Source organism: Hydra vulgaris, chromosome 04, assembly GCF_038396675.1.
Source record: "Hydra vulgaris chromosome 04, alternate assembly HydraT2T_AEP".
NCBI lineage: Eukaryota > Metazoa > Cnidaria > Hydrozoa > Anthoathecata > Hydridae > Hydra > Hydra vulgaris.
The window spans coordinates 19482808-19505409 of NC_088923.1; the positions used below are offsets into that span (position 1 = coordinate 19482808).

Here is a 22602-nt window from a genome sequence, read left to right on the forward strand (position 1 = left end):
ATTTTTTACGATTTTGGTCTACTGTTCCACTATTAAAAACATAAAATATGAAAGAAAAGAAAAACTAAAATCCAAAGTAAAAAGAATATTTCAAAATGTGAAATAAAAAATAGTTTAACAGTTTCAAAAACGATTTATTTTTAAAGTGTTATTTCTGTTGTACGAGATTTCTTCTAAAAAGGATTTTAACTTATTGTTTCTCTTGCTATTTGCAAGAGTATTTTTTAATACACTTTGGTTCGGTATATATACATCATGGTATTGCGGTTAACTATATATACATCATGGTATTGCGGTTTATCCTCCTCTGGCGGATGCTTTGCGGAATCACCTCATTACACGACAACATTTTCTTTTCAAAGTACTCTTACGATGATGTTGCCCTACGAGCATTTGTTTTTAAAAGTTACGTTCTAAATGTCTTTTAAACGTTCATTTCGTAAGAATATTTAGAAGACATTTAAAAGACATTTAAAATAGATTTACAACGTAACTTTTAAAAGCAAGTGCCTGCTGGGTGGGCTAGGAAAAGAGATGCTTGAGAAAGATAGAAGATATTGAAGTAAATAGTAGGAAGTGAGGGATTTAGAAAGGGAGAATATAGAAATACAGACATTGAAGAAATGCTTAGCAGAGAAAACTCTCACTCCCATAAGGGCTAAAAAGTTTAAGTATGTGTTCTCCGACCATGCCAAACAGTTTTGCAAACTCCTGCAATGGTTGCTTAACTAGCTTCTAAAGTGCTACTTGTTTGTGAGATCCTGCAATCCGGTGGTATGAAAATAATGAACAATATTTGCAGTCCCTTTTTTCTATCTGAAAATACTAATTATTTGTACTTTTCCAGATGAGAATGATTAAGATATCGCTTTTCTCAATTGTTTTTAGAAATGTGAAATGAATGTGGCATTTTGTAGTCAGTTGATGGTTTCCATAGCCTTTCAAACAGGCTTTTTATAGTTATATCACCAATAGTTGTACCAACAAAGTTTCCAATGTCATTAATGAACCCAGCATTTGAAATCTGACTTAAACATGTTTGGCTAATTTTAGTGATTGCTGAGTAAAGTTGAGGCTCACTTAAAATCTGTTCATTTTCTAATCAGTGGCGTACCTAGGGTAAATAGCGCCTGGGGCAAACACCGATCTCGCGCCCCTCCTCCCCCACATAAAGTGCTTAATTACAATTTTTTAATAAATGATGACACAAACTTTTAATAAAACTTTATTATGAGTAATTCCACGTCAAAACAACCAATTTTTTTTTAAAATGCAACCCTATGTCCTTGGATTTTTTTAATACTTTTACCATAGTTAGTACATTATAAAATAAGATAAATCCCAAAATTTCAAGGTCTAACTCCTAACGGTTCGTAAATAATGGTTGTTTTAATTTTGGCTACTATTATTGTTTTGGTCATTTTCCGCCATTTTTAAATTTACATTTCTCCTTATAAAACCAAGTCTATAAACATGTGAGTTCTAAAAATAAGTGACTTAGTTAATTTCTAGGTGAGGAATTTGAATATATAAATAAAAAACTCATTTTATAACTAAAAAGCACCTAAATATCAATTATAAATGTTAAAATAATGGACACCTGCCCCAGTAAAATTTTTTAGGTGTGAAGTAAATTTTTTATGCTTAAAATTTCAAATTAAATCATTGTATGTTTGAAGAACATTGTGTGAAAAAATCATTTCTGGCAAATACATAGTTAAAAAATTAAATGAAAAATATTACAAAAAAAGAAAATATTGTATATTTCGCTTATCGTAGTATTCAAAATAAATTAAAGTGATGCATACTTGAATTGATATACAATTATTTATAATATATCCATTAAAAATTAGTGATTTACAAATACATACTTATTAATTTTATTAAAATCTTTTTTTGAAAGTTCGTATTTGTCTGATATTATTTTTAGTGCACTTATTAATGTTGTTGCATTGGTGATTGGCATCCAACAATAATCATCCCTTTTCGGCCAGAAAAACTGTTCAGATAGACCGTGTGGATGCATAAACTTTATTTTTATATCATTATATTCTTCATCTTTTTCTTCGACTACTGCAAAAATGAGTCATAACTCGTTTTGGTGGATTTAATGCAGAAATACAAATATTACATGCGTAATATTTGTATTTAGCTCAAAATTTATAAAACTTAAATTTTGGTAACTTGATTTTTTAGTTATATTAATAGATTTTGGATTTATATCGTTACTAGTTTTTTTAAATAACATAGATGTTTTCGAAACTGGTATGCAATGGTGAAATCCTCGACTTCTGGTATTGTTTTTCCCTTCTCAAATCGTTTATTTTATGTAGCTCTAACATTAACCATAGTTCTTTTATCAATTTTAAAGAACTTTATTGTGAGCATTTTTTGAGTGCAAAATTCAAACATTGCATCAATTGTTAGTATTTGATTTTTCTTTGGACGTTCTCTTGCTGTATTTCGTTTTACTGTACCACCTATTGCATCACAAGAAGATTTGCTATGACTGGTGGCAAAAAATGTCCATTCAGCTTCCAATAAAAAATCTTCTGAACGATGGCATAGATTTAAAAATTTTTTATAATTTTTATACTGTCCTCCACATACATCAGAAAAGTAATACAATTTGAAAATTAAAGAAGGGTTTCTTCAATATAATTACATAAAATATATTTGAAATCAAATTACCTTTTATTTTATTTTATTTTTTTTTAATGCACTTTATAAACATTACAACAATTGCCATTTTTCTTTTCAAATCTTTTTCCAAAGTAGCAAAATTTGTGATTACAAATGCTGAATAGTTCTTCACAAGCACACAACTCAGATCTCCATAAAATGTTTTGACGAGAATCAGTGTCTAGGCCATGTTGTAAAAAAATCTCTTTATATCTAGAATATGAGGTTTTATGGTATTCTGACTTCAAAACTTTACCAATATCATATGAAATCATTTTGATAATGAATTAAAAAATGTTATACTTGCAAATTTAAAAATGCACAAGTATTAATTACATTATTTATGTAGAATTAATTGCAACATTTAAATTAGATGAATATATCTGAATTCAGCAATTAAACTTTGATAATTGGATAAGACAGGGAACCAAGGAACAAAAAGGAAATAAAAAAATACATTAAAAAAACTTTCATAACTTAAGAACCACTAAGATTTAGATAGGAATTATCATTTTTTCCTAAAGTACTTTGGCGAAAATTGAAAAAAAAATCAGAGAATTTTGGGTATGGCTTGGTTGTTTTGACATGGAATTACTCTTAGGAAAAGAAATAAAAACTACACGTTTAATTCAGGAGTGGATCCACGATTTTTTGGTGTTTGAGTTAAATAACTTCCAGTTAAGTTCTATACTCCAAACCTTTGAATGTTCATACTTATGTCATTTAAAGATGTTTTGCAAAAATTTGCGCTACAAAGAACCTGGGAACAAAAATACCCTAAAAATTAGAAATCTAAAACGTGGGGGAAATTTATTTTTTGAAATATGAATTCAAATATCCTAAACTAGGTAGAAATTTCTTTAAGGTAATAAAATCACAATTTTATTACCTTAAAGAAATTTCTACCTAGTTTAGGATATTAGAATTCATATTTCAAAAAACATTCAGATATATTCATCTAATTTCATAAAATTCATATATATTCATCTAATTTCTTTAAGGTAATTGAAAAATAATGATTTGTTTAGAAATTATGCCTAATTGAACAACCCCCTCGTTTTGAGGGGGTTGTAAACTTTACATAGTTATACCTTTTGAATGCCAAATTATTTTTTGACAAAATTTCAAAAATATGTACAATTTTTAGTCTTCTTAAAGCAAGTAATTTTTCTGTTTGGAAAAATCAATTCCCCTCACGTTTTGGCGGATAATATCTTCTTTTTAGGGTATTTTGTTCCCAGGCTCTTTGCAGCGCAATTTTTTGCAAAACATCTTTAAATGACATAAGTATGAACATTCAAAGGCTTGGAGTATAGAACTTACCTGGAAGTTATTTAACTCAAACACCGAAAAATCGTGGTCCGCCCCTGCAATTATATATACATTTTTAGTACAAAAGTAAAATATTTACATAACTATGCCTTTGGCATAAATGATTTTTTCACACAATGTTCTTCAAACATACAATGATCTTATTTGAAATTTTAAGCTTAAAAAATTTACTGCACACCTAAAAATTTTACAGTGGCAGGTGTCCATTATTTTAACATTTATAATTGATATTTATGTACTTTTTAATGATAAAATGAGTTTTTTATTTATATATTCAAATTCCTCATCTAGAGATTAACTAAGTCACTTATTTTTAGAATTCACACGTTTAAAGACTTGGTTTTATAAGGAGAAATGTAAATTTAAAAATGGCGGAAAATGACCAAATCAATAATAGTTGCTAAAATTAAAACAACCATTACTCACGAATCGTTGGGAGTTAGACCTTGAAATTTTGGGATTTATCTTATTTTATAATGTACTAACTATGGTAAAAATATAAAGAAAATCCAAGAACACAAGGTTGCATGGCCTGGTTGTTTTGACATGGAGTTACTCTTATTCATTATAAATAAACAATTTGTTTATGTAACATATATTACAAATTTATTTTTCTAGCTTTGATTGCTGCAAATTTCTTAATAACATTGTTAAAATCAATTTCTTCTGTAATTTCTCGCTCTATACTTAGTAAAATGATATCACAGAGACGACTTTGGCCCATCGAACCTCTCAAGTAAGAGTTAATCAGTTTAAGTTTATTGAATGATCTTTCACAACTAGCTACAGACACAGCTATTGTTAGCAATATTTGCAATGCTATACGCATATTAGGAAAAACGTTTTCGTCTCCATATTCAACTATAAACATTAGTAGCTGCTCGACACTTGATATTTTTTCCTTACGGATAATAAGCAGGATTCTACAGTCCAAAATTTCTTCGTACAGTTCTCGCCCATCCACATCAGAACTGTAGACTTTGCCAAATTTTTTACATTGATCTTTTCTGATTGATTTCTTCTTTTGCTGTTAACCCAACATCTCTAGACATTTCGCCATCCATTCTTTTTTTTTTTCTTTGACGTCTTTCAAAATCAACACCCGATTCGTTGCAAATTTGAACTCCTTCTTTTATTGAGTCATTAACTAAGACTTCTCTCTCACTTTGGAAATAATCTTGGAGCGATTTTAAATCTGAAGCTGCATTACGAAAGTTCATTTTAGGGTCCTGCAACCTCATTTGAACACGGTCAATTCGGCCAAAAATCTTGTTCCAAAACCCTAGCAATGTGAGAAAGTCATACTTTAAAATTTTATTAATAAGCTGATTTGCATCGCTTTTCGTTTCATTTGACGCGTTTTCGTCTACTATTAAGTTCTGAAGAACTTCCACTATTTCATCAATGTAAGTGTGTACAGGTTTTACTGATTCTGTTTTGGCGCTCTGCCTGGTATCGGAATCGGACTTTAAAGAAATAGGCACAGCATCTTTAAGTTTTTGCCACCGTTGAGTTGATCTTGAGAAAAAAACATAAAGTGCATCGATGGTTCCAAAAAAAGTAACCATTATTACTTCTTCTTTAGCCGCATGTACGCCTACCAAATTAGGACTATGATTGTCACAATTGACAAATATGGCAAGGTTGTTTTTTTTCTTTATTCTTTGATGCACACCACTCTTGTGGCCAGCCATAACAGCAGCATTGTCATAGCATTGTGACCTGCAATTTTCTACATTCATATTGTCTTTTTCTATTTGCTCCAATATTGTTTGGGCTAAGCTAGCTGCATCCTTATCGCTGAGTTGGATAAAGCCAAGGAAAGATTCTTTTATATATACTGTTTTTTTCTCGAAATCGATCTCGACCTAACTACCTCAGACATTTGTTTGCAATGGGCTAAATCTGGAGTTGAGTCAAATATTAGCCCAGAATACTTTGCTTTATGTATCTTTTCAAGCAAGTTAGCACGAACAGTGGATGCTATGATGTGAATGAACTCGTTCTGAATGTTGGATAAAAGATATGTAGTGGATCCAGGATGGCTCTCCGCAAATTTTAAATGATCTTTAATAACAGGATCAAAATTGGAAACTAGTTTCAGTAAACCAAGTAAATTTCCTGAGTTAGCATTTGATTGAAGTGATTCTCGGTGTCCTCGCAAAGCTAAATTTTGCATTGCAAGGTATTTGATGCAGTGCAACAGCCTTTTGAAAATATCACACCACTTTTGATTTTCTCTTTGAATTTGTTGTTCAAGTTCTGCATCAATTATTCCTCTATTGTAAAATAAATTTCTTTCCAGTTCTTTCTATTGGGTAAAAAGTTGTCTGTGGTTTTTTGAATTTTCATGTACATTCATTCTCTCAGGTGCTTTCCAGTGATTAAATCCGATTTCTTGTTCCAAGCTAGATTGGTTTTCGCATTTTAAAAAAAGAAGACAGCAAAAACAAAAGGCAGATTTTTTGGAAGGCGAGTAAACCAACCATGAACGCATCATTTGCTCACCGTGACGATTTCCTAATTTTTTAAAGAACCAAGGTTTGTTCATAAAACGATTTTTAGTCGGCAGAAAAGGACCTTCGATGTTTTGGAAATGCTTAAAACCATGTTTAACAATTTCAATTCTCAATGAATCAATTATGATTGCTTTTCTTGTCTCTTCACTAAACATAAGAAATCCGATGTTGTGTTCTACAATAATTTTAGGTATGGGACATTTAATAATTTGGACGTTTTCGGATATCAAGTCTTTATCTTCAACGTCATCAATCTTCATTTCTTTGTCAAGCTCAGACCTAACTTCTTTTTCTTCAGAAGTTGCAAGGATTTTGGAATTATAACTAAAATTCTCTGTATCGCCATCAATAGATGTCGCAATTAATTCTTTCTTGCTTGAACTTGACCCAGTATCTTCTAATTCTTAAGGCCTTGCGCTTGCAGAATTTTCTGGATTATCTGAAGTGGAGCTGCTGGTCGTTTACTACATGCCGCTCCACTTTCCTTCTTTTTCTCAAAAGAACGATTCATAGTTCTCAGCTAATTATTTTTAAAATTATAAGGAATTTGCTTTATATAATTGTCAAAAGCAATATGTTTTTTAATTACCTTAATATATCTCAACAAAATATTTTAGAATATATTTGTAGAAGACGAATCCAGTGATTCAGAAGGCGCCCATGCAGGCAATACCAGGCGCCAGTGTATATTTTAGTTTTGATTTATTTAAGGTGGCTCACCCCCTTTAAATCTAACCTTTTTTTTTTAAATGTTAAAAACTTGTTTTTTGTTTTTTATATAAGGAAATTATGTTAAAACTTTACCTTTTTAAAAGAAAAATGAAATTTGCATTTTTTGATGCTGATTCAGCATAATTTGTCTAAAATCTTACCTTAGCTAAAACAATGATATCTTAACTAAAATATGAACTAAATATACCATATTTTGCCAAATAGTAGCTAAATAGTTGCTCCAGAGCTGGAACTAAAATTTTTTTCAAATGTTGAAAATAACTAAAATGGCAGCACTAAAAGTGCAGAAATTGATTTATTGCCTGTGTCAGTCTGACAAACTACATTCAAACTAACTTTTATATACTTGAAATACTATAATTCTAGTTCCAATCCTCATAAATAAGTTAATAAATATTCTGTGAAAATTTGAAGATAAAAGCTTTATCCAAACTGAAGATATTAACGTTTTCGTAAGAAAAACATATTAAAATAACAAAGTCTTAAAAAACACATTTAAAATAAACAAACATAAAAACGAAGATTTTTTTAAATAAAAAGTTACTAAAAACTGCCACTAGCGTAAGAGTTCACTTCATTTCTCCTTTCCAATGTCTAAATAACCTTTTTTTTATCGATCTTAATAATTTTTCTTTAATTTTTATTATTAACAGTCGATTTCCTTGACATATTCGTAACCGCTTTTTTTAGCACATTTTTTAGAAATATAATATTTTGCAGAACAGTAGAAAAGCATAAAGTTGCACACTTGAGGCTGCGGAAAAACGCCACCTTATAACAAAAACTAATAAAGTTTTAAAGTTAATTTAAAACTTTAAATTACTTTAAAGTTTTTTTTTAAAGAATTATATAAAATAAATCTTAATTTATTTTATATAATTCTCGCTTAATGTATCGCAACCAAGCCTCTTTTGCGTCCCTTTCAGGTTGGCGCCCATGTCACGTGCCCTGCCTGCCCTACCCTAGATACGCGACTGTTTCTAATAAAAAACTAAATGAAAAGTAAATTAATAAAAAGAAAAAGTTTTGTAATGTTTTATTTGCAAAAATAACAACCATGGTAAGTAATTAAATAAAAAGAATTTAAAATTTAGAAATTCCAGTAAACTCCTTTTCGCTTTTAAACTTTCAACGTATACGTTGAAAGTTTCCAACTGATATATCAGTGGAGAGTTAGTTAATAGATTGTCTATAATTATTTGCTGTTCAAGAGTGGATTACTTGGTTTTTTTACAACAGTTTATTTTTTCTTTGTTTTATTTATATTTATAGCTGCTTGCATATTAACTACATCAATTGACAACACACTTTTTCCTGGGACAACAGAGACTTTATGTCGCTATTTATGAGGGATTAAATGATCATCACCTCTAGCTTTAACTAAATGTTGTATGAAAAACTTAATGAGAACATTTTTTTACAGTGACATTTTTATTTATAAATCTATGAGAAAGTCTATCTAGCACCTGTTTTCGAAGTGAGTATAATCCAGTTTTTCTAAAACCTGCCTTCATACTTTTACAACCAGGTTCTTCAATTTTTTACATGAGACATTTAACCAATGCTAGAAACCATTTTTTTTGGAAGGGAAAGAGATTTACGTCCTTGCCACTTTACTTCCAAATTAATAATATTTTTCTCCACTGAGTCTTCATTGGTCAAAATTAAGCAACATCCAATGGCTGCATTAAATGCGTGGAGTTCAAAGGAAGCGCAATAAACTTTTTTTTTTTCTTTGCACAAATACAGCACATATGCGTTTATATGTAATGACAAATGGTTTTAAATTAGAACATGTTTTCTGGAAGTTTTTTTTAGTTCAGGCAGCAATATAGATTCAAACCAATCTGTAAAACGACTGGAGTCAAACCATCCACTCTTTAAGTGGTCATAACGTGCTCCTTTTTGTCAATTTTCGGTCCAATTTTTCCACATCTAATCTGCTTTGTTGACAATGTATGAATAAAGGATATGCATTATCACAATACATCAAAGATATAGCAGACTTTGTTGTATTAATTATCCTCTCATGTTATTTTGATCCTCGCTTTGCTAATACTAAATTACTACCATGATCTTCAGTTAAATTAGTTTCAACAAAATTTAACCTGTTTGATGGAAGAACCTCTGCTAGTTCAAAATTGATATTGTCAAAAAAGTTATTAATAATAACAGTACCTACTTCTGCCCTTTTTTTTTTGATATTACTTGCAAATCTAACACATAATTGCTTATTTCTCTAAAGTAATGATTTTAATCATTCAACACCAGGCATATTTCTTGCTAAATGTCTAATAAACATTTTTTTAAGGTCTGCATAAGACTTCACAATACTGCGTAAATCATAAAAGTCAACTAGGAATCCAATAGAAGATACAGTTATAACATTTCTTCTTCAATTTCACTAATATTTTACGACCACCTGGTTTTTTATCATGCATACCTTTCAATTTATTCTATATTGTAACGTGACCAACTATACTCATTTACTGAGTTTTGTTCTCTTTTTTCACAAACCGTACTCTTTTCAAATCCTGCACTCTGAAAGTATTCATTTAAATAATTTTATACTCATTTGTATTTCTAAAACATTTTCTTAGATTATTTTATTTCAATTTTATTAGTTAAATATTTATTTCAATTCTTGATTCTTGTTTATACACTTATTATTTGAACTCTTACTGCCAAAATGTTTTTTGATTTATTTTTCATAAAACTTTTTGTTTTACTTTTCACCGTTAAACAAACACTTTCTCCAATTACTAAGTCATTGCAAAGATGACATAAGTTTTGTGGCCATTCACCTTTCCAACTTAAATTCTACAATATTGCGCGCCAGGGACTGAACTCTCATTATGGTAGTAAAAATCTAAATATTCGATATAAAGGCTTTTCAAAAATTTGAAAAACGATTATTTTTTGTATTTATACCTGTTATTAAATTTAAGACGATGGGAAGAGGTAACTGCGCAGTCAAGGGTTGTTCGAATAGCCATTATAAACTTTCTAAATGGAAAAAACAAGAATGCAATGTTCATGAAGGTTTAAAAAAAAAGAACAATGTGGTTGTAATCGTCCTTTCAAACTTTACTGTTTTCCAAGTTCTTTAAGAAGTTCTAGAGAAAGAGAAAAGTGGAAATTTTTATTAAAAAGGGAAGGAAAAAATGAAATCTATGTGAAAGTGATCGTATAGGTTTTATTCATTTTGTAGTTGGAACTCCTACCGTTGCCAATCCAGATCCTACTTTACATATGGGATATAATTGTACTGATATAAAACAAAGAAAAAGTTTATATGAACATTTTTCAAAATCAAACTTTTCAGTTTCGAAAGATATCAGCACAAACAATAATGAAACGAATAGTAATACAACTAAAGATAATACCATTGAGTTATATGATACTAGTGTAAAACCACAGTTATGTAATATCAGCGATTAAATTGTACTAATAATGATAACATAATTTATTTACCTCCGCAAAGCTCTCTCGTTAAAAAAATAAACTTCTTGAACATATCCTTGAAGCAAATAAATCAAAAACAAGTTAATCAAAATAAAAAATTATCAGTTTTTTTTATGTAATAAAATAAAAAAAAACAAAAAAATTAACTTTTTTACAGGGGTTTCTGCAATAGCTTTATTTAATGCTATCTTCTCCTTTATTATATCTTTTCTTCCGAAGCTGAGATACTGGCGAGGACCCAAACATGTTCAGGTTTTTGGCAAGTTAAAACGCAAATTTCATTAATCTTTTTTGAAAACTTACACACCGTTATGAACTTTTTTTTCACACTTATGCGACTTCACCTTGAAATTCTAAATGAAGACATTACAGAACAAATCGGAATTTCTCCTACTACTTCCTCTAACACATTTACTACATGGATTAAACTTTTAAGCAGTGTGTTAAGTTATGCTCTTATTGTGTGGCTTCCAGCACAAGCCTTAACTTGGTCTAATTATAAACAACATAATACTTTTGAGTTTCTTGTTGAAATTTTTCCCAGTGGTTTCATCCCTTTTTATCTGATTGTTATGGCGGAAGATGTTTTGATAATTTTATAACAGAAGGTAGTGGTTTTTATGACTTATTAGAGCGTGATGATGAAGTCAAGGCAGATGGTGGATTTCAAATCGAGGAAGAACTTTTATTAAGGTTTTGTACCTTGACATCCAGGTGCTCGTCCTAAAAGTCAAATGATTGCATTTAAATGTAAAAAAACTAAAAAAACAACTAACTTAAGGATACATGTGGAGAGAGTAATAAATATATTGAAAACTTATAGAATTTTAAAGAATGTTTTTCTTTTAACAATGTTGCGTAATTTGATGATATTGTGATGGTGTGTGCTGCACTATGTAACTTAAAGCCTGTGTTGTTCAATAATGCAAGAGATGGAAATATAAAAACTTTAAAAAAAAAATTATAGCTTATTGTATTTTTCACAGTATTTTTTTTGAAAAGAAAGGTCTTTGAGTTTTATATGAATCATTTTTTTTCACCGGCAGGGCTTGGGGCAATAATCCTCTCCCTATTTCAGAATAGACTTAACACAAGGAGTAAAGTATTTTGCTTAGTTGGTAGTTTTTTTCTAAGTTTTACTCCCTTGTTGTGTGGTTTGGATTTTATTGCCATTATGTCATATTATGTTGGCTCTACAATGCCATTAATAATTAAAGCAAATTTTTACCCTAACAATATTTTACACCCTGTTACTTATGTTAAAATGAAGTAGTTTGCACTAGATTACATGACCAGAAACAAAAATAAACAATATGAACGAAAGGAAATTTTAAAAAGTCTTCTCGATTTTTACATACAAAATTGCTTGAATGTTAAAGAATATTTTTAATTAACGCACATAATTTGAGTCCAGGCCTCAATATTTTGACGCAGTTTTTTCTGATCGAATAGGTATATTCCCTTTCTGTTAAATTAGTTTAAGATTTGAGGTGTACAAAACAAAATAAATTTTTATTGTATTCATCTAGTGAAGGTAAAGTTGCATGTAAGTATTAATATTATAGCTTCATTTTCATTTCACTTAAATGATACCAGATTATAATATTCAAAATCAAAATAAAAAACATATTGCTAATATAATTTTTTTTTTTTTTTTTCCTTTAATATTTTGCTGTTTAAAAATATTACAATAACCATTTATATTTTACAATTTTTACATTAGTAACGACAGGACTTCTTGAAGATCATGTGAATCTTGTCATGAAGCCCTTTACAATATATGGTTAATTTTTGATAAAAATACAATGTCTTAAGTGAAATAATAATAATAATACAACTTTATGCAAAAACATGTAAAAACCAAGATAAAATTTTAAAAAGCCAAGATTAAAAAATAAATAAAATATACAAAATAGAACAACAACAAACAAACAAATAAAACAAAAAAACAATTAAAAATAAATCAAAATATTTTCAATTAAAAATATAATTCTTTTAAGTTTTTGTTTGAATGAAGCAAATGTCACTTGGGTATAAAAATCAAAATTTGGTAAGATTATTTTGTTCCAAAGATAAGGACCTCGATAAGAAACAAAAAACTGGTCTTTGCTTTTATGGCAAAAAGGGGCAGTAAGATTGTTTTGTTGATATACATTTAAAATATTCATTTCTTTAAAAAGTTGTTTTGTATGAAAAAACCGATTTTTAAAATTTATTGCGCGAGCTGCGTGTTTCTGATGAAGGTAAAGAGATTTTAGTTTTGTTCTATGAGTGCTTCCCCATATAATATTCGCGTAGTTTATATGACAATGTATAAATGAAAAATATAATTGTGTTAACTGGTGTTTACATAATATATTTCTTGCTTTATAGAGAATTTCGATGCATTTAGCGATTTTATTGGAGGTATTATCAATATGATTTCTCCAAGATAGATTCTCATCAATATATACTCCAAGAAACTTAGTAACTTTTTCTCTTTTTATTATTATATTATCAATTAAAAGGTCTGGCATGATATGAGGCAGTTTCTGTTTTTTTGAAGGTGGATAAAAAAGTGTCCATTTAGTTTTTTCTATATTTAGAGACAATCTATTTTGTTTAAACCAAACAGATACTTTTTTTAATTCATTTGTCATATTAGTAAAAAGCATATTAATATCTTTATGAGACAAAAACAAGTTAGTGTCATCTGCAAAATTTATTGTTGTTAAGTTTGATAATTTATAAAGATCATTTATGTATATTAAAAAAATAAGTGGACCAAGTATGGATCCTTGTGGAACACCACATGTTATATTCATTAATAGATGAGATATAGAATCTTTATTGTAAACAAACTGTTTACGGTTAGTAAGATAACTTTCAAACCATAATAGGGTTTTATCTTTAATACCATATGATATTAGTTTTTTTAACAGAATTTGATGATTGACAGTATCAAATGCCTTAGACAAATCAATAAACACTCCTAGTGTAAAACAAGAGTCTTTATAAGAGTCAGTTATATTGCGCGTTAGTTGAAGAATGGCATGCTCGGTTGAATTATTTTTTTTGAAACCAAATTGGTTTTCGTATAGAATTTTATTTTCAACAAGATAAAAGTAGATTCGGTTGTACATTATTCTTTCTAAAATTTTTGAAAAAACTGGAAGAACTGAAATAGGGCGATAATTTGTTATATTTGTACGATCCCCTGTCTTAAAGATTGGAGTTACTTTTGCTATTTTTAGTTTATTTGGAAAAGACCCTTGTGCAATGGATGCTCTGAAGATTTTATAAAGAATATATTTTATAACATCGTAGGAATCAATCACAATATTTGTGTTAATATCATCATACCCAGTTGCTTTATCACGTTTTAATGACTTAAAAGCAACCTCAAATTCATTAAAAGTTAACTCAGTAAAATTTAGATTAGAGCTTATTGATGTTTCGAACTCATCAACAGTTTTATCTTTAATGAATGAAATACTATCGCTTAATTTTGTACCGATAGTGGTGAAAAGCTTATTAAATTCAAATGCAATATCATTTGAGTAATTAATTTATTTGTTATCAATTTGTATAAAATTTGGGAGTAAATTTTTATTTGGTTTAAGTTTTCCAGACACCTCCTTCATGATTTGCCAGACGCGTTTTGAGTTGTGCTTATATTTATTAAGCAAGTTTGAATAGTAGGTTTTTTTTTGCATTTTTGCGAAGCTTTTCAAATAAGTTTGTATAAGTTTTATAATTTTGTTTATGTTTTTCTGATTTTGATTTTAGGTATTTTATGTAAAGCTTCAGCTTAATTTTTGACGATTTTCTTAGACCTTTAGTAATCCAAGGAGATGATATTTCTTTATCGCTTAAAACTATTTCAATTAAAGGAAAATCGGAATCATACACTTGGCGAAAAGTTTTGAAAAAATTGTCGTAGATTATGTTGATATTATCATTAAAGTTAATATAACCCCAATCTACAAGTGATAATTGTTCTCTGAAAGAATTTAAGTTATTATTATTGATAAGTCGTTTTTTTATAAAAACTTTTCCCTGCTTTTCTTTTTTTAAATTAACACATATAGAAAAAAAAATCGGGAAGTGATCGGAAACATCGGTTTTTATAATTTTTTATTTTTTTATTTTTTTATTACAAAATAATAAATATTTACAATTTTTTTAATAACATTAACTAAGGTTTTATGTTTTTACAATATATGGTCTTACAAGCTTGCGTAAATATATACATTTTCTGTTTTGTATATTTTATTATATATTTTTTGTATTTTTAATTTTTTTGTGTTTTTTGATTTTATATTTTTTTGTTCTTTTTTTGTTCTTTATTTTTTTGCTGTTGTGCGGAAAGAGATCGAGAGTTTAGATTAAGTTAAAAAAAAGGAGAAATTTTAAAATAGGTAAAGGAAAGGTTCATAAGGTAAAAAGAGTGATTTATATACAAAAAAAATTTGAAAAAGAATTACAGGACTTTTACATAAACATTACGTTACGAACGCTATAGATAAAAAATTTATGTGTTAAAATAATATTTCATAAAATAAGGGCTGGCAGTGATTTGCTAATCATATATAATAATAATTTTGTTGTATAACATAAAAAATTGCAAGAGGAAAGGAAATCTTTACTAAACACACAATGAGAAGTTGTTTTATTTTAGGTCATATGTTTAGTTTCAGACTTCCATTCTCCACTTGACAGAAAACATTTTTAATACAAAAATACTAACAAAAAATGTCCGCGGTGTTTCTACGGACATGATAATTATATTTTAAGGTAATAATATTCCTGATGTTCCTGGTTATTAACCTGATCACTGCCATTGGGTCAATTTTTTTGTTACTATACATGTGGTGGCATCTACTGTTCCATATTGCACTCATGATGGTTTGAGTGAGTGTCAACAGCAGCTGCGAAGTGGGGTTTTTCTCCGATAAATTCGCTGTTTCAATCGAGAAAATTGAATTTATCAGAGAAAAGTTGTTTCGGGATGTCAAGGAGTTATATACATGTTAAAAATACTCCCAAATTTCAACAGAAGGAGGACAGTAGGCAAAGTTGTATATGCATGTTGTCCTCGATTTTACCACAGGTTTTGCATTTGTTATTTTTGACAATCTGCTGCCTTGTGCTTTTGGCTAGCAAGGCCGCAGAAGGTAAACTGTTGTGTAAGAAACGAAAGAGGATGTTTTGAGTTGGTCCGCATGCGTGAAAGGTGAAGTTTTTTTTCCAAATTTAGGTCCACGGCATTGTTGTTTTTGTTGAACCGTTCCAGAAAAGTTCTGCTGTCACGACTGTCTTTTTGTTTTTTGCCACTTCTAAGTAAAAATTTTTTGTTATTTTTAAGGGGAGGTTAAAAAGGGACCCGTTTTTGCCTAATATTTCGATTGTTGTTTTGTAGTACTGAGACGTTTTGCTGTCCCAGTGTTTTGGAAAATTGTTCTGCTTTAAAAAGTTCCAGCTTTGGTTTTGGTTCGTAAATTTTATAAGTGAACTCGCCAACCAATACTTTGAAAAGTAGTAATAATCGTGATCTTTATCCTCTTCGCATTTTTTCAGTTGAAAGAGTGTTTTGAGGCGAATTGCATGACTTTGCTCTTTCGGTGATAAAAATCCGAGACCCCCGCTTTTGACGGGTAAAAAAAGTGTCTCTCTTTTGACCGGATTGAAATTGGTCTTTCGCCACAGATTTTCGAAAATGGCTCTATGCAGACGTTCTATTGCCCATTCGGTAACGGGCAGCACATTTGCCAGAAACCACACTTTTGACATTGCTAGCGTATCTATCGACATAGTCTTTCCCCTAAGTGACAAAGTACGTAGTCCCAAAAACTTGAGTTTTTTCTCCATTTTGTTTAGAGTTACTAACCAGTTGAAATTGGTAGTATCGCTCAGTCTGGTGTAAAAAGTAACACCTAATATTTTGAAACCGGTGTTGTTGTTCCACTCTATGTCGTCCAATTGCGGGTACATTTTAGGATCAAAACCTCCAAGAGCGAGACCCTTGGTTTTTGAGGCGTTGATCACTGAACCACTTGCTTTTTCAAACAGTTTTATTTTTTCGAAAAAAAAGCGGACTGATTTGACGTCACTGGCAAAAAAGTTCGAATCGTCTGCGTACTGCTGTATTTTGAGGGGTTTAGGTGTACCTGGTAACGGGAAACCCTCTATTCTGCTGTCCGCTCTGATCACCAAAGCGAGAGCTTCGGCAACAAAAACGTACAGCAAGAGAGAGAGGGGGTCACCCTGTCTAACTCCTTTTTCCGTAGGAAAGGAGGCTGGCAGGAAACCGCAATTAAGAACAGATGCCGAAACTTCTGAATATAAGGTGTTGACAAAAGATACAAAATTTTCTCCGAGATTGAATTTTCGGAGAATCTGAAGCAGAAACGCACGATCGACTTTATCAAAAGCCTTTTCTTGATCTATTGACAAAATGAAACTAGGTAGATTTTTAAATTCCGCGTAATCGATAAGATCACGGACTAAATGTAAATTTGAGAATATTGTTCTACCTGGGATTCCGCAAGTTTGATTTGGTTCTAAAATTTTGCCCATTACTTTCGCAAGTCGTAGGGCCAGCGCTTTTGTGATTATTTTGTAATCAGCGCCGATTAAGGATATGGACCTCCAGTTTTTGCATTCGGTAAGATCTCCTTGTTTAGGAATCAGTGAAATAACTGTTTTTTTCATAGAGTGGCTAGTGTTTTTTTCTACGAAAAGTATTTCGTAGGCAAGTTCTTCAAAATCTTTTTCTTAAGTGTGCCGAAAGGTTTTATAAAATTCAGCTGTAAGTCCGTCATAGCCCGGAGATTTTCCGTTTTCAAATTTAAAAAGGGTTTCTTTCAGTTCCGCCACGGTTAGGCGGGTGTTTAAAAATTGATTTTCATCATCACTTAAACGTTTAGTGATGTGTGACAAGACATATTTTTGGCTGTCTTTGCATAAACTAGTTTTGGTGTAAATGTTTTTATAATATGAAACAAGGGAGTTTAGTATTTCCCCATGGCGCAATCACCAGGTTCACTCGTCAATGTGCCGTCATTCTTGCGAATTTCGGTAATTGACTTGTTCCGCTGTTGAGTTTTTTCCAAATTATACAAAAATTTTGAAGGTTTTTCTCCTTCTTCAATTAGTTTTTGTTTCGTGCGAATAAACGCTCCGGGAAACTGGAGCAAGAAAAGAGCATCGCGTTTTTCTGTGATGCTATCTAAATTCGGGTTAGCGTTTTGTCGCTCCCGTTGGATTTCGTTTTCAATCCTTTTGATATTTTTTTTGTTTTTCGCACTTTCCTGTATCGATATGTTGTAACTCAGCCCTAACAAAAAGTTTGCAGTCGTCCCACCATTTTAAAATTGTCGTATAGGACCGTTTTTTAGTTTGCCAATCTTGAATTAAGAGTTCAATTTTCTGCCTATGCACTTCTATTTCCAAAAGGGAGAATTTAATTTCCAGTATCCTGGTCCTCTCCTGGTTTTACTAAAATTTACAGTTGTTGACACGAACTCGTGGTCAGAAAAAGGGTTGGTGAGAATTTTGGTGTATGTTGTTTTTTTGGCGACTTTTTCAGGGCAGTAGATTCTGTCGAGTCTACATTTGACCGTCTGATTGCGCCATGTGAATTCTCTTTTGTTGGGAAACTTGTAACGGAAAACATCAACGAGGTTATACCTACCTTGGAAGACCCCGAGTTTAGTAATGCCGTAGGTGTGATATCTAAAGTTGTTTGTGCCTTCTGTGACAAGAGGCAGGCTTTCGACCATGTTGAAATCCCCGGCCAACAGGACGGGTAGTCCTCTGTCCTGCGAGATGTCTCCAAGGCCGCCGAAAAAAAGGCGCCTTTCTCTCGGCACATTAGGAGCATAAATATTCAGCACCTGCATTTCGTGTTCGTCAATTTTTATCATGACATTTAATATTCTTCCGTTATTGTCCTTTTTTAGATTGTTTAAAGAAACATTGGATTTAGAGAGAACTACCACCCCACAACAGTTATGACTCGGACCAGAGTTCCAAATAGACTCGCCAGTCCATTCGTCACTCCACTGTTTAACAGTGGACGGTCCAGACTTTGTTTCCTGTAGGAGGATAAGATCGAAGGAGGACTTTTTGAGAAACCCAAAAAAATTAAAAATTATTAAAATATTAATAGCCATGATGGAGAGGATCAGGTTTCCTAATTTGAAAACTCGTGTACCTTAAACATGAATGTAATAATTTTACAACCTGACATAAAAAACACAAACGTATAAACCTTAACCTTATAGCAAGAGTTTTCGTTTGAACTGACGTAATACGAACAATAGGACGCACTGGACCGTAACATTCGACAAAAAAGCGCAAACTACAACAATACAATTTACGACAGTTTAAGCGCTTTCTTAATAATAATACGTGCGTTTCAGAATAGAATGTAAAAGAATCGAAAAAATTAACAAATTTGAGGATAGAGAGAAAATAAAAGAGTTTAAAAAAAAATTAAAATAAACAAGAAAAACTAGAAAAATTAAAATGAAAGAAAAATCTTAAAACATCTTCTCCGCACAATTTAAGGCGTCGTATTTATCAAAGTTAAAATTTAAATCTTGGTCGTCATCGATAACGCCATCAGTGTCCATCTTTTCTTTTTCCAACAAAACCACGGTGTTTATTTCCTCAGTGTTTACTACACATGACACTTCGCTGCTGCTTTTTTTAGAGTTAAAAGAGTATTCTGATTTATTTTTTGCCCTTTTCCTTTTCGATACTTTTGTTTCCTCGCTTGACTCCTTTTGTTGTATTGCGATTGCATTTTTAGTTTCGTTGACATCAACGTTTGTTTCCACAATTTCAGCTGTTTCACTTGACAAAGTGTGCTCTTTGTGCTCAAGTATACTTTTTTCAGTAGAGATTTTTTCCGCAACTTTTACATTTGTCAATGCAGTTGACTTTTCAATTTTTTGAGATAATTGCGGTTGACCGTTGTGTTTATACCTCAACGTGTACCCGTTTTGGTATCTTGGTAAAGGGTTAAGATGGGGTTTTGCCAGTTCTTTATGACAATAACGACGTTTCCGGTAAATATATTTTCGCCATGGACATTTACCTTTTGACAACTAAACGATTCAAAAACACCTCTACCAGCAGCGAGAAATTTCCCCAACGTAGTTAAGGCAGTGGTACCTCCATTAATTAACATACCAATTGGTATGTTTTGAACTAAAACATGAACATTTCTAACATATTTCTGTGTTATTGACAAAGTTAGGTTTTTGATAACTATTTCTGCGGCAAGAAATTCACTCACTTTGTTTGGATTGTTAAGTACAAATTCGAAGAAGCGGTTGTTGTAATGTCTAGTAACACCCCACACATAGCACAAAAGATTTTTCTTGGCAAGAACTTCTTAAAATTCTTCGACACTACAGTTAAGATTGCCATATCTACAGAGAAGTACAGGGTAAGCATCGTTAGAGAAAGAGGGTTTGAAAATTCCAAGGTTAACTTTATCAGTTTCACCACTGACTCCAGGTGCCACCACGCTGGCATAACTTTTAGCCATCTCGGAGCAACAAAGTGTACCAGATACACAACCACAAGGAAAACAGGAACAACAAAACTATTATCAATCCAATTCACAATTAACACAAATACTGTAAAAAGTTTAGATGTGTTTTTTTCCGTCCAACTATCCAATCTAATTATATTATAATTAGATTTTTATAATATTAAATATTATAATTAGGTTTTTATAATTCCTTTTTTTAGCGACTTATTAAAAAAATCGGTTGTTAAAATGTTATCAATTAATGATGATAAATGACTTGTGATTCTAGTCGGGCGATTAATCAAAGGTATTGTTCCAATTTCAAATAAACCATTAAAAAATTTTCTCGAACTTTGATTTTCATAATAATCAAAGGAGTTTATGTTGAAATCCCCGATCAAGTAATTTTTTTTCTTTTTAAGATCAGTTTGCTTTATTATGTTTTTTAGTAAAAATTTGCCATAGTTTTCAATTCTTCCAGCTGGTGGCCTGTAACAACAGCTTATAAGTATATTTTTTGAACGCTTATTGATAAGTTCTATTGTTAAAATCTCTTTGCTTTCGTCAGAAACACCCATTTCGCTTCGAACTTTATACAGAAGGTTATTTTTAACAAAAAATAAAATTCCTCCTCCTCGCTTATTAGTACTTCGTTCTAAAATTACTGGATCAACCCCTGGGAGATGGAGATTTGAATTATTTTTAAAATCTGCTTGTAAACACCAAGTTTCAGTTTAACAAATTAAATTAAAAGAACTTTCCGCTTCGCTAATAAAATTTAATAAGTTTTCAAAATTCTTTTTTAAGCTACGTATATTAATGTGGACTGCATTAAGATAATCACTTTTATTATCGCCTTTTAAATATTTGCTCACATTACCAGGATAAAAATAAGAGGTTTCAAATTCAGGAGAATTAATTTCATTAAAATAATTAATATCCGGATCGGATTCGTCGTCTAACTGTAATCTATACATTTCAAATAAATTAACTTTTTTTTCAAAATCATTATTAGCTGTTTCCATTTTTGCTATAATTTAGATTTAGCAATAAATAATAGTATGCGACACATATATATATATATATATATATATATATATATATATATATATATATATATATATATATATATATATATATATATATATATATGTATATATATATATATATATATATATATATACATATATATATATATATATATATATATATATATATATATATATATATATATATATATATATATATATATATATATATATATATATATATATATATATATATATATATATATATATATATATATATATAAACAAAAAAACATGTTTGCAAATACAAAAATATAACTAAGCGTTTTTATTTGTTTTTTTAAAATCCCTAAAAATAAGTTTGTCAAAAACAACTATAGAGTACAATTGAAGTATCAAGCGAGTAGTCTTCATTGATATACAGCCCAGTTCCTTTCAATTTTCTTGCATTTTTTAGAATTTTAACTTTATCTTTATAGTTTAGTAATTTCATCACAATTGCTCGAGGTTTTTTTGGATCAGCTTTTCCCATTCTATGAGCGCGTTCTATGACAATTCCTTTTAAATTAAGATTATTTTCAAATAATTTTAAAACTTTTACCTCCGATTCTTCCCAACTTTCAGCTTCGTTTTCCGGAAGACCTTCAAGTCGCAAATTATTTCTGCGTTGCCTATCCTCAAGCTGCCTTAGTTTATTTTTTTCATCATCTGCACTAGTTGCTTTAAATTTAATTTGTTTCGTCATTTCTTTAAATTTATTTTCCTATATTTCTTGAGTAAAATTTAAACTATTTTCAAAATCAACTTGTTTCTTTTCGTGTTGTTTAAGTGCTTCTTTAGTTATTTCAAGTTCTGCTTTTATCGTTTGATTTTCTTTTTGCAGTTTCTTACACGTATCTTTAATTGATGTCATTTCCATTGCTAAATCATTAATTCTATCGTTTGTTAGCTTAATATTTCCACTAATTATGTTCAGAATATCTTTTTGTTGTTTTTCAAATATTTCTTTAAAAATTTCTCGCACTGGTTTTACAGATACTTCTGAATCTTCAACTTTTAATCCAACTCTTTTTGAAGGATGTACACGTAACGGTGTCAAAAATGTGAACACAAAATTACAAGATTTTCAGAGACGAAATATTTTGTTAATTGGTTGTAGTGCTCACATTATATCAAATGCCATCAATACGGCATCAAGTTCAATGTCAATAGATGTGGAAGTAATTATTAAATAAATATATATATATATATATATATATATATATATATATATATATATATATATATATATATATATATATATATATATATATATATT

The 22602-nt window shown here is 30.1% G+C and overlaps 1 protein-coding gene across 1 annotated transcript; it reads right to left on the reverse strand.

Moving 5' to 3' along the window:
- Positions 1 to 5006: 5006 nt before the first annotated feature.
- On the reverse strand, positions 5007 to 6793 carry LOC136079254 (uncharacterized). The gene is made up of 3 exons (XM_065794980.1): positions 6371 to 6793; positions 5891 to 6325; positions 5007 to 5807 (listed from the first exon to the last, which is right to left on the reverse strand). Exons 1-3 carry the CDS (start codon positions 6791 to 6793, stop codon positions 5007 to 5009), a joined length of 1659 nt encoding a protein of 552 aa, XP_065651052.1.
- Between the last annotated feature and the right edge of the window lie 15809 nt (positions 6794 to 22602).

Excerpts from the sequence above, each read along its gene's own strand:
- LOC136079254 (XM_065794980.1), bottom strand. The coding sequence starts at position 6,793 with ATGAAGATTGATGACGTTGAAGATAAAGACTTGATATCCGAAAACGTC. Across the intron at positions 6,326-6,370 it reads AAGCACCTGAGAGAATGAAT|AAAGAACTGGAAAGAAATTT; the intron begins GTACATGAAAAT and ends TTTACCCAATAG. Across the intron at positions 5,808-5,890 it reads ATTGCAAACAAATGTCTGAG|GATGCAGCTAGCTTAGCCCA; the intron begins GTAGTTAGGTCG and ends CTCAGCGATAAG.